Source organism: the organism of the source record quoted next, unplaced genomic scaffold (assembly GCF_019419815.1).
Source record: "Pyrus x bretschneideri cultivar Hongxiangsu unplaced genomic scaffold, Pyrus_bretschneideri_v1 Contig52, whole genome shotgun sequence".
Classification (NCBI taxonomy): Eukaryota; Viridiplantae; Streptophyta; class Magnoliopsida; order Rosales; family Rosaceae; genus Pyrus; species Pyrus x bretschneideri.
Genome location: NW_025999790.1, coordinates 730,755 through 743,699, shown reverse-complemented (window position 1 = coordinate 743,699; position 12,945 = coordinate 730,755). Strand labels below are relative to the sequence as shown.

The window sequence follows — 12,945 nt, the reverse complement described above, 5'->3', positions numbered from 1 at the left end:
CAAAGGCAAGAAATAGACAAACGCATAAAAAGAAAGACATGGTACGTGAAAATCACTTCCTTCCAACAATACGTAAATTTCGGAGACGAACATTTGATTTGAGCATAATTATTTGACATCATTGAAGGAAAAATGATGCAAGCAGGAATTCACAAACTGGAAAAACCAAAAACAGAAAGAGACAAATAACCAGCAAATCATACCAATGAAACTTCAGGATAATTTTGCCGAAACAAGTTCTTCAAAAACTCAAAAAATATTTTCATCACCATCTAAAAGCTATCTGGCCTTGGGAGGAAAAGTATTCTTAACCGGACCAGATCCGTACTTCTTGCCGAACACAAGCAGCTGTAGCTTGTCATAACCAGACAGGACACCAGCACCAGCAATGGCACGGAGGATGTTAGCACCAGCACCCTTGAAGAGAGACTTGGCACCCTCGTTCTTCAAGATTTGTTGGAAGGCATCCAGGGAACTCCTGTACTTGACGGCTTCACCGGAGGTCATCATCATTCTTCTGCGGACAGTGTCAATTGGGTAGGAAGCAAGACGAGCACCATTGGTTATGAGCCAACTGAGGGCAAAGCTAGCGAAGAAACTGTCCTGTAGTTTTCCAAACATAACAGCAGCGTGTCACCAAATGCTACAAGCTCTGGATTCGTACTGCAGATCAACAGGCCAATAAGCCCAAACACTTGAAAGGAAACAAAAACAAGTTCTTGTAACGATCAACTGATAATAGACGACGACTGCGGGCAACAGATTAGAACACTGGGGCATAGCATTACTTAAGAACCAACTTCATCCAATTCTTTGTAATTGCTTCGCATAGCATTCTTCACAAAGGAAGCATTACATTAATAAAACGAAGCCAAAAATAATAAACAGAAGAATGGCTGCATCATAAAACTTTTTGCAAAATTATTTTAGTCCCTTCTCACAATTTTAAGAAGGGAAATGAATGACATAAGAAACATTATATATCATAACAATATGCATGCATACAAGAGATTGCACAGTACGTAAAAAATAACAAAGTTGAGCTAGCAACTAACGTAAGCACACCATCGAAAGAATATATAAGCATGAACAAAAAGGTAGTGAATAAAGAAAGGAAAGTAATACACTAACCTGAAAACCTCCAGTAAGGAAAACAGGCTTCAGTGAATCATAGAGTCCAAAGTAGAGACCACGGAGACAATGATTCCAACACAAGAAATGTTGAATCCACAGTAAAGACCAGCAATTCCAGCAGATTTCAGTGTCTTCTGGTAGACCTCAATCAGACCATTGAATTGTCTTTCTCCTCCCTTCTTTGCAGCTTTGGCATCATTGGTGAAACGGAGCATAATCCAAATAGTAGACAAAGAAAAGAGAAGAGCACCAACAGCACCTCCTGAAGCCAAGTTACCAGCAAACCATTTCCAGTAACCATCCCTGCCTTTCTTGAAATTGAACAGCCTCTTGAAGTAATCCTTGAATGCAAAGTTCAAGGCCTACAACAAATCCAGGTAACATTTTAGTACAAGCACACATCAAAACTTTTATTTTACCAGGGAACATTTAGTAGAAGAATAACATCACAAACCTGAGAGGGGAAGTGACGGATAACATTGGCAGTGTTCCCTCCCCACAATTAACCAAAACCCTCTTCCTTGATTGTACGGCTAAAGCACTCACCAATGCCCTTGTAAGGTTGAGACAAACGGCCGGTTTTGATCACCTCATCCTGGTTTTGAATCAACAGCTTGACACGCTCAATTGGGGCAGGGACAGTTTTAGATACGGCAGCGGAGACAACACTCATGAGAAAATCAATAAGAAAGTGGCCTTTCTTTGCAGGGGTTTGAACAAAAATAATGTGGGACAATACTTCTCTATTCTTATTACCAACAAGCCATGATCAATACTTGAATTGAGAAACTTTTGTGTGACCAAGTCAAATGGTCATTACCTTCTGAATGTCGATGCTATCTTAGTATTTTCATTGATGGATCTTTTCCTCGGAGTACAAAGAAGATCAAAGGAGAGCAGATTTTTTTTTTTTCATTTTGTCGTAGGAGAGGGAATATTTGAACAATTGACGGTGCCAGGATAAGTTATGTCTAACACTCGAGCTGCAAGGACCGGTAATTAAACTAGTTAAGGTCCCAAAAATTCTCTGTTGTTGTGGCCAAATTGTCACATATTCGAGAAAACTGACATCTGCTTGTTAAAATCTTAGACGAAAGTGCAAGACAACGGGCTAATAAATAATGGAACGTTAACATCAACAGAGGTGTTAATTTGGTTCAGTTCAAAAAATACGTTGTGTGATAAAAACTGCATGATTCATTTTGCAAATGACTCCAAAATCATGTGATGTAATACGCAATTAACCCAAAATTGAATTATAAACATGTTTTTGGAGAACAGATAAACGTGGCACACCCTTCTCAACGATTAAGCTAACAGAGGCGGGAAGTGGAACGTCTCCAAAAATGGCAGCCATGGTGGCGGAAGAAAACCCAAAGCAAAAGCAGGAACTTGCAATGGATAAAGAAGACGATGACGACTAGCATGGCGCCAAGGAGGCAGTGCTCCAAAAGTACTTCCTTCAAGAATGGAAGCTCGTCAAGTCCATCTTAAACGACATCGTCTCAAATGGGCGGGTGTCCGATCCCTCCGCTCCCCACAAGATCCGATCCATTGTAACGCTCACTTCCATCCCTTTTGATATTTTCTGCATTTTGCAAGATTGAATTTTTTGTTAGAACCCATTTGGAATTACTATTACTAGACCAATAATACCATTTTTCGTTAATTACATTGTGATTGGAGACATTTTTAAGTGAATATGATATGAAATTAGTTTGCTTTTTAAGTTTTTGATCAAGACACCATTCTAGCTTACTGTAAAATGAATTGGTTTTGGTTTTGGATTTGTGGGATGCAGTTATTGTATTTAGGAGTAGGCTTTTCTGATTGGGCCCGTTTCGATCAATTCAGAGGTGAGCTAGTGATTGCACTAGTCCAAGTTGGTTTCTTAGTTTGTCTTTCGAGGCATTATTTGATTGGTGAAAATGTTTTTGTTCTATACTGAAAATTTGCTATTTGTTCCTTATATGTATGCAGATGGACAAGTATCAAGAACAGGGTCAACTAGTTGAACCTTACCTGGAAAGCATCGTTACCCCGCTCATGTTTATTGTTCGCTCTAAAACAGTAGAATTAGGTGTAGCTTCAGATGAAATTCTTGAAGTAATTAAACCTATATGCCTTATTATTTATTCTCTCGTCACCGTTTGTGGATACAAGGCGGTTGTCAGGTTCTTTCCGCATCAAGTTTCAGTCTTGGAACTTGCTGTGTCTCTTTTGGAGAAGTGCCATCACACAAATTCAGTGTCTGCGGCAGGAAAGTCCAGGAGAGATGGAAGCTAAATGTGTGATGCTTTTGTGGTTGTCTATGCTCCTGTTGGTTCGTTTGATATCTCCACTGTTGATACTAGCATTGCAAACAACAGTAATCTTGGAAAACTTGAGCCAGCTCCTCTGATATTGAGGATAGTAGGGCTCTCCGAAGATTACCTTTCAAATTCAGGCCCTATGTGCCCTATTGCTGCTTTGCTGCTCTCGAAGCTTCTAACACGTCCAGACATGCCAAAGGCCTTTTCCAGGTTTCTTTCATCAAGTACATTGGTCATAACTGGTGCATACTAACCGCCTACTTGAGCATTGCATGTTTACGTGATAAAAATTGATTAAAATTCCAGCTGAGAGCAAGCTATGATTACACCCTCATGGAATTTAACCTTCTAGCCAAGAGAATATTAGTTAATCCTCTCTTGTTTTTGTTTCTGCACCACATTAAGTTCTTCCTTCTTTTTTTCTTTTTTGGAAACACTTAAAATTTAGTATTGGTTTTATGGTTAATATTTTGAATAGAAAATAGTATGAACACTCAATGTCAAGTAACTTATCTTTCCTTACATGCTCTAAGACCTTGCAGGTTGAACAGTTAGATTTTCACCCAATGGCTTAGAATGGGTGATAAATTTGATACGAAATACCCAACCTTAAGTGCTTGTACATTACATTACACACACATGCTTATGTGCATGTTCTGTCATTATTTCTTTCTTAGCTAGTATGCTGTAATTCTAGACAACTTTTATTGCTGCCTTTGCTTACCTATTTCTTATACATATTCTTCTTCAGCTTTGTTCAATGGACACACGAAGTCCTATCTTCTCCGACAAATGATGTCATCAATCATTTCTGGTTACTTGGAGCTACAGAAGCACTGGCTGCTATTTTCAAGGTCTGCTTTTGCTTCTTTGTTGTTCATACGAGATTATGAACCCCAACATAGTTTGCAACTTATTTGACTAAGGTGAAGGACCAATAACTGTGACCCTATAAAGAAAGTCAATATAAATGAGCAAGTATGATGATATTTGCAAGTATTGCAAGTATTGCAAGTTGCATACTGCATTTATACTTTTTAATGGAAAAATAAAGTTACAGGGTAATTCCTACCGATAACTTATTCGGTTAGGTTAGACCAAATTAACAAGATTCTCTTGAAAGTTTTTCTTGCTGGAAGTTTTTGCGGTTTATTTCAATAGTTGGGCTGTTTCTCTGCACCATGCACAATATACATCCAATGGCCTCGTAATCTTGTGGACTCATTGGGATGTGAGGAGATGCTATTGATATCCCTGTAATACTTTTAACTCGTATGATTTTGTTGATGCCCATTTTGTGCAGAGACGGAGTACTTGGGAAGAGGAAGACCTAGGAAGACTTGGACAAAGACTCTAAGAAACTATCTAGGGGATAACTTGGGTAATGAATTTGATTCTGGGTTGCATATAATGTCTTGTTGGTTGATACTGAGTCAGGAGTCAGAATTTGATTCTGGGTTGCACCAAATTATTGTGCTTCTTGAGTCCAGTTGTCAGGTTTAGAAACTTGGGTAATGAATTTGATTCTGGGTTGCATATAATGTCTTGTTGGTTGATACTGAGTCAGGAGTCAGAATTTGATTCTGGGTTGCACCAAATTATTGTGCTTCTTGAGTCCAGTTGTCAGGTTTAGAAACTATCTAGGAGATAACGTGGGTAATGAATTTCATTAGAGCTCACAATATAAAACTATGCGTGATATAATGATAAAGTAGTAACTAGTAAGGATATTATATTTTAAAAACTGTTCGACCTACTTGGTTTTAAGATTAAATATGTTCATTCATTTCCACTTTGAGGTGTAAAATATCCTTTTAACTTTTGATACACATACTTCAATTTTCATGTTTTTTTAATATAAAAACAAAATTGTATATTGTTAAGTTATGGAGATTGTTTTAAACTTTTATGGATGCTACAAATCTACGTACAGCAGAAATCTATTTTTCTAGAAAGGTTGTCATTTATTGTGCTCAGTTTATGATATTTCAGTATCTTATATACCATCTTCAATAGACAGGTTGGTGGGCGGCAACTCTTGCTTGATGTTACTATTGTTTGGGTTGACACCTTATTGTTGATCAAGTCTGGCAATGCCGCTAGGAGCCCATTACTTCGCAAGCATCTGATGAAATTAACACTGAGGATTGGGCTTCTTTGCCTCCCTCATCGTACACCTTCATGGCGCTATGTGGTTAGAGACACTAAATTTTTTATCCTTTCCTTATTATGAACTTAGTTTTTATAAATAGTAAGTTGTTTCTGTCAATGTTTAAGAAACTTAATTTATTACACTTGTTTTTCATTACAAATGGTATGTATTTCCTGTTGAGTTCCAAATATGTCCCACCTTTTAGTATCTTTCTTTTCAATTTTTTATGCTCCTGTTAAATGATTAGAGTACTTCAGAATTCAAATACCAGATGTGATTCTGCATCTAGAAGCATAAGATTTTTGAAAGGGGCTGCACATTAAGCAATTCTTTGCATTTTACAAATGACCACACAACGGATTACTGACTTTTGTAAAAAAGCCCTGATATGTCTTGGATAATTTCGTTTTTTCTCTGATGGCTCTCTTGCCTTAATCATGTACTGTTGATGCAGGGGAAAACAAGCTCTTTGGGACAGAATGTAACTTTGTCTGCATCTGAAAAAACTGGTCGATGCAATTATGCTTTAAATGATGAGGTTTCCAACTCCGAACCAAGTTCAAGCTGCCAGCAAGATGAAGAAATGGATGTTCCAGAAGTCGTAGAAGAGATTATTGAGATGCTACTTACTGGGTTGAGAGACATGGTATGTTTAAAGGTGTGAGATTCCATGAAAACTTGATTACTTTGAAGTTAGTAGCTCCTGCTGTTAAAGTTTCAATGACTATGGATCTCTTTTTTTTTTGTTGGTCCCATCTTGGTCATTTACTTGATCTTTCTTTAGAATTTTATCGGTTGGGAACATTTCTGGATTTCTGATATAGTAACCTTTGGAGACGCTGTCATTCCTCAATATTCTGCTTATCTGCAGACATTTTGATCTTGCATTTTAAGCAAACTGTTTGTTGTGAACTTGAAGAGCCAAGCCATCTGCATAACAGCTTTGAATGATTCTCCTCATAAGTGAGTTCGTTCTTAACAATTACTATACAGACGAACCTAAAGGATTATTAGTTATACTTGCAAGATAAAGAAAACTAAATAAAAGTCTGATTTCCAAGATGTGGATGATTTGGCTGAGGCTTTCAATGTTGGAATGAGAAAGAATACTTACAAAAGTCCCATCAATTAGATGAAATCCTCCTAAATTACCTTGGAAATGGGGAATAATAAGTTGCAGTGGTAAATACTCAGGAACAGTTGTTCTATTTAGTTCACTGGTTTATCCTCTCCACCACCTTTTTCATTGATCCATGAGGTTCAATGCGCAAAATAGTTAGTGGTCCTTGAGGAATGAAATGGTCATCATGTCTCCTGATTCCTTTTGAGATGCGAGTCCACTATTTTTTAAATGAATTCCAGTAAGCCTTTCTTTCAGCTTCTTCCACAAGTTTTCTTTTTGGGTCGAACTCTTCCAAAAGTTAATCTCCTATAAAACTAAAAACGAGAGCTTCATTGGATGGATATAGGTTGCACCACAGAGCAACATAAGTTGGTAGTGATTCATCCTATTTTTGGATATTTTATTTTAGTTTATTTGAATTTATCTTTCCAAAAGTCATATGGTATGTACTTGCTAATAGCATTTTATGCAGGACACGGTTGTGCGTTGGTCTGCTGCAAAAGGCATAGGCTGCATTACATCATGTCTTACATCTGCCCTTTCAGAGGAGGTCCTGTCATCTGTGTTGGAGCTGTTTTCAGCAGGCGAGGTATAGTCTGGTCTCTTTCTTTAGTTTCTTTTCCCATACTTATACCATTCAACTGGTTCAAATGGCCATGCTGAAAAATCTTTCATACTCACATGGATTTCTGTAATCCTTTAAAATATAGCATCTTCATGCCCTTTCATTAATTGTAAGTAATTGTACCAATTTTATGCCCAATGGATGTACCGATATTTTGTTTTTTCAGGGCGATGGGTCATGGCATGGTGATTGCTTAGCACTGGCCAAATTGGCACGTAAAGGGTTGCTCTTACCTATCAGCCTTCCAAAAGTTGTACCCGTTGTTGTGAAGGTTTGGAAAGTTGATATTCTCTTACCACTTATAAATCTAGCTTATGCTAATTGACATTTTTGTTGAACTGTAGCGAAGTGTATGTCATTATGGTTGATCCACTATCGAACATTTTTCATCAATAGTGAAATGATTTTACATTTACTCTAAATTTGAATGCCTTCTTTCTTTTCCTTTATTTATTTTTCCATATGTTATACTACGACCTGGGTGTAAGTGACAATGAACATATGTACATCATGTCGTATTTGAACTCTACTTTGGTTTTGTGAGCTTTTATTGAGCTTCAAGCTTACGCCGCAGTAGGTTGCTCTAATATGGTGCTGTTTCTCTGTTGTACTTCTACTCTGTTGTATTCTATGTTAGATTAATGATCTATGTTAAAGTTGAACTAAGTTTAAACTATAAATTCTTGGCTTGTAGAGATATAAATTAGCACTGATGAGAGTAAATCTTCTAAATAGGCACTACATTATGATATTCGAAGAGGTCCACAGTGTTGGATCTCATGTACGGGATGCTGCAGCATATGTTTGTTGGGCTTTTGGCCGTGCATATTATCACACAGATATGAGAAATATACTGGACCAGCTTGCGCCACACCTTCTGACAGTGGCCTGCTATGACCGTGAGGTACTAAACTTTTATTATAGTATGATTTGAATCATTATTTTGTACCACATTTGCTTTAGGTTTCTTATTTTCTAGTTTTATGATGCTTAGGTTAATTGTAGAAGAGCAGCCGCTGCAGCTTTTCAAGAGAATGTTGGAAGTCAGGGTAGTTACCCTCATGGAATTGACATAATGAACACTGCGGACTATTTTTCACTTTCTTCACGAATAAACTCTTATGTTCATGTTGCTGTCTCTATTGCTCAATAAGAGGGTTATCTTTATCCATTTGTGGATGAGCTGCTGTATAACAAAATTTGTCACTGGGTAGGCTCCAACTAGAATTCTTTTGATTCTTATTTCAACTGCCTATAGTATTTGAAGTTACTTTAAGCTTATATTCTCTACAATCTTAGCTGCTAGAGTTTTTAAATTCCTTACAGACTGCTTTTATCTATCAGTGTAGATCTTATGCTTTACACAATGTCATCAAGATAAAGGATTGAGAGAACTTGCGGCTGAGGCTTTTCTGCCTTTGTTAAATATGATCCTGAATATCTTGCAAACTATGCTGTGGAGAAAATAATTTCTTGCACTCTCTCATCTGATTTGTGCATGCGCCATGGAGCAACACTGGCAGCTGGGGAACTTGTTTTAGCTCTGCACAAGTGTGGTTATGCTCTTTCTGCAGGTTGGTGTTCTAACCTCTAAGAAATACAAGTAGAAGATTACAATGAGTAAGATAAAACTTGATCTTTGGGTCTACCTTAGATTAAAGTGTTTTCTTGTCTAGTTAGATTTCCAAGCAGAAGGTTTCAGATTCAGAAACATTTCAAAAGTACAGTTTCTGGATCAAATGTGAACTGAGTAACTTTCTTAGAAATTGACTCATATGTATGTTTATATATTTTCTGGTAGGTGTCAGGATATGGAAGTAGTACTGTTATCCAAAGTGAACAGAAAAAGTAGGTGCAGTGGGATAAGAGGGAGATAAATTATCGGAGTGAAAACATAGAGAAGTGTTTTCAAATGTTCTTTTTTTCACCGTTTTTTTTTTTAATGTTAAAAACAGTGAAATTTTTTATGAGGCACTACTGAAACTTGAAAGACATGATTGCTTAGAAACAAAATGGTTTGATAGAACTAGGTCACAGAAAACAAAGTCCTTGCTTACCAGTTTAGATGTTGTACCAAAAGCCCTAATCCATGAGGAGGAAGTTATTAAATGACATGTCTGGGAGCCAACTCATCTGAGGTCATTGACAGCATACGTTCCTAATGTCTCCTTTTCAGATGGTTTTCAATTTTCAAGTAAAATAGATCTTTTTTCTTTCCAATTCAAGCAAAGCAGTTGTACTGGGTTTGTTTTCTACTTTTCTTTTCCTATCCATGCTTTTTTTTGTTGGGGGCTGTTGCTGCGGTGTGGTGTAAGATTGGTAGTTTTTTTGCATTAGCCATTACTGTTTTGTTAAATTTGGTGTTTACAGATAAGTAAAAACGTGTTACTGGTGTTGTGCCTGCTATTGAGAAAGCACGCCTTTATCGTGGAAAAGGCGGAGAAATAATGCATGCAGCTGTTTCCCGCCTCATTGAATGTGTATCTATATCATCAGTGTCACTGCCCCAAAAGATAAAACGTAGTCTGCTTGATAGTCTTAATGAGAATTTGAGACACCCTAATTCGCAAATTCAGGTGGTTATCTCTTAGCTTTATGTCTTCTAGCTAATTTCTTATTATTATTTTTTTTTCCGATATCTAAATTGCAACTCAAGTTTTTTACTATTATATGCAGGATGCTGCAGCTGAAGCTCTGAAGCATTTTGTGCAAACATATCTGGTTGCTTCATCTGTTGGAGGTACTGGTGATATGACATCAAAGTACCTCGAACTCTTGAGTGACCCAAATGTGGCTATAAGAAGAGGGTCAGCACAAACGCTAGGTGTTATGCCTTGTGAACTTTTCGCGCATAGGTGGAAGGATGTGCTTCTGAAGCTTTGCAACTCTTGTTTAATTGAGGTGCAAAAGGAGTTTTGGATCTTCATTTCCTTTATCCTTTTTTGTGGAAGAATATCATATGATGGTCTCCTAATTATATTTCTCATGTGTAGGATAATCCTGATGATAGAGATGCTGAAGCACGAGTAAATGCTGTCAAAGGACTTGTGTCAGTGTGTGAAGCATTAACTCAGGAAAAAGAACAATCTGGTATTGATGCTGTGGAGGGTGGCTTGTCCTTGTCTGGTGACATGTACTTGTTTCTTCTCATCAAGGATGAAATAATGATGACTTTATTAAAAGCTCTTGATGACTATTCTGTTGATAACCGAGGCGATGTGGGTTCTTGGGTGCGTGAGGCTGCTATGAATGGCCTTGAGAGATTTACATATATCCTATGTAAGAGTGATTCTGTTGGTCTCACTGGAAGATCAGGTCGAGTCAATTCTGCACTGGAGTTGCAGAACAGTGATGACAATAACCAGCTGCAATTATTGTATGATGCCAATCTTGCTACCAATATAGTTGCTGACATTAGTAAGCAAGCTGTAGAGAAAATGGACAAACTGAGAGAAGTGGCGGCAAAGGTTCTACAGAGGCTTTTGTACAATGAGATGGCCTATGTCCCACATATACCGCACAGGAAAAAAATTGGAGGAAATTGTTCCTAATAAAGCTGATTTAAAGTGGGGAGTAAGCATGCACATGCCACTTCTATAGTACTAATACTATTGATGAGTAAATGAAGTTCTTTGACGTAGGCCCTATCCTGTACTTGCTTGTAGCCTGTAGGTGCCAACTTTTTCATATCCTCGTTTTGTACAACTGCTTCAATTTGGCCGTTTTAGCAGATCAGTGCTATCTGGGCTAGTCATCTCTATTGGTGGGTTGCAAGATTCTTTGAGAAAGGCGTCACTCAGAGCATTGATAGAGTATCTTCAAGTTGTAGAAAGTGAAGACCAGAATGCACGGTCCAGAGAGTATATGCTATCTACTGACATGCTTTGGGTTCTCCAACAGTATCGGAGATGCGACAGAGTCATTGTACCTGCTTTGAAAGTATTGTCAAACACTACCTTATTCTGAGAAGTGAGAAATATGAATCTGTTTGTTTTATAGAAATTATGAAGGAATTAGAGGCTTCAGAGAGCAGAGTTAAATAATTAGTTAGCTTCTTGTTTATTCTTACCTGAGACCTTGGCTGGCTTCAGACTTAAGAGAGATGATACCATAACCATGTGTTAATGTTGTTTCCTTTGGCTAATCATAAGTTCATAACCTATTTATTGCAATATTTATCATCCTACCTTGGTCAAGTTTCTTGATTTCAAAGAAATCTCTTTGGTATTGCAGACCATCGAGATTCTTTTCAGCAAACAGATATTTCTGAGTATGGAGGTTAGTCCTTTATCGTCTTTAAACTTTTCGATATTAAGTGCATGTTTTCTGTTTCATATAGTGCTTTGCAGTCAGTCTTGTGATTATATATGACAGTTCTGATTTATTTGGATCTCAATTTCAATTTACAGGCTCATACACTTGTTTTTTGTGCTGGTGGTTTGGACTCTCTGGAAGTTGAATTAAAAGGGTCAAAGGACTTCTCCAAGCTATATGCAGGCATTGCAATACTTGGATATATTTCTTCAGTTTCGGAATCCATCAACACTTGGGCCTTCTCTCATCTTCTCAGTTTTCTTGGCCATTGCTACCCTAAGGTTTGTGGTTCCCAAGAAGTTTAAGTATTTATGGATCAAAACCTTAACATAATTGCATTGTCTTCTCTCTTAACCGATTGTACCACTAGCGGGTAGCGGCTCCAGTTGCAATTGTATGTTTCCTATAAGTTCTTTCTTCTTTCCTCTACCCAGATACGGAAAGCTTCTGCTGAACAAGTTTACCTTGTCCTCTTGCAAAATGGGGGTCTTGTGGTTGAGGACAAGATGGAGAAAGCGCTTGAAATTATTTCGGAAACCTGCTGGGAAGGTGACATGGAAGCAGCAAAATTCCAAAGGTTGGAGTTGTATGATATTGCTGGTCTTGACACAGATAAACTTCGAAAGTCTAGTAGTCGAGTATCAAATAAGGATGGTAACAGAAAGCCAACAACTACAGATGAAAATGCATCATATTCCTCGTTAGTTGAGTCATCTGGCTTCTAAATGTGTACACTAATGCCTCGTTTTCTCCTGCTGGCTAAACACGACAGCCCTCCTATTGTTGTGCTTCGTTCTTCAAGTGTGCTTCGAGGTGCTGGCTGATATTTGGTTTGGAAAATCTCCATGGATCTTATACATGGATTCAATGAGAGCTCTTTTTTTGTAGCTTTACGTAACGAGTTGGCACGTTCTTTGTAAATAACTGAGTTCAAATTCTTCGGCTCGTTTCTACTTTGAAGGCCAAATATAGCAAGGCCGATAGAATTTGACTAGTGAATCTTTTTTCGATGATTCCATGTAGCCCTTCGTTAGAGAGGGATTTTAGAGCCGCCATGTAGTCCTTCGTTGGAGATGGCCTAAGCCTTCAAAGAAGCTATAGACTATACACTTTAGCATGCTGAGTCCAATTTTCACTTTGTGGAATTCACATCGTTAATTTAGTCTTCTTTTTCCTGCTTCTTTTTGTTGTGCGTCTTTCTTGAGTCTGCAATCTCTTTGTGGAAAGCTTCTACCATACATAATTGGCAATGCCATTAGCGACGGTGAGTTAGATTCTTAATTAT

General features: G+C 37.8%; 2 protein-coding genes and 1 pseudogene across 2 annotated transcripts; 1 reads left to right on the top strand and 2 right to left on the bottom strand.

The window, feature by feature from the left end:
- Positions 1 to 248: 248 nt before the first annotated feature.
- Positions 249 to 636, bottom strand: LOC125470727 (ADP,ATP carrier protein 1, mitochondrial-like). Its single transcript, XM_048570209.1, has one exon. The coding sequence runs from the start codon at positions 619 to 621 to the stop codon at positions 280 to 282; it is 342 nt and encodes a 113-aa protein (XP_048426166.1). The 5' UTR covers positions 622 to 636; the 3' UTR covers positions 249 to 279.
- A 524-nt stretch (positions 637 to 1,160) lies between these two features.
- LOC103954941 (ADP,ATP carrier protein 1, mitochondrial-like) lies at positions 1,161 to 1,807 on the bottom strand. The gene is made up of 2 exons (XM_048570213.1): positions 1,724 to 1,807; positions 1,161 to 1,496 (listed from the first exon to the last, which is right to left on the bottom strand). Exons 1-2 carry the CDS (start codon positions 1,805 to 1,807, stop codon positions 1,161 to 1,163), a joined length of 420 nt encoding a protein of 139 aa, XP_048426170.1.
- A 234-nt stretch (positions 1,808 to 2,041) lies between these two features.
- Positions 2,042 to 12,945, top strand: LOC103954942 (annotated as a pseudogene).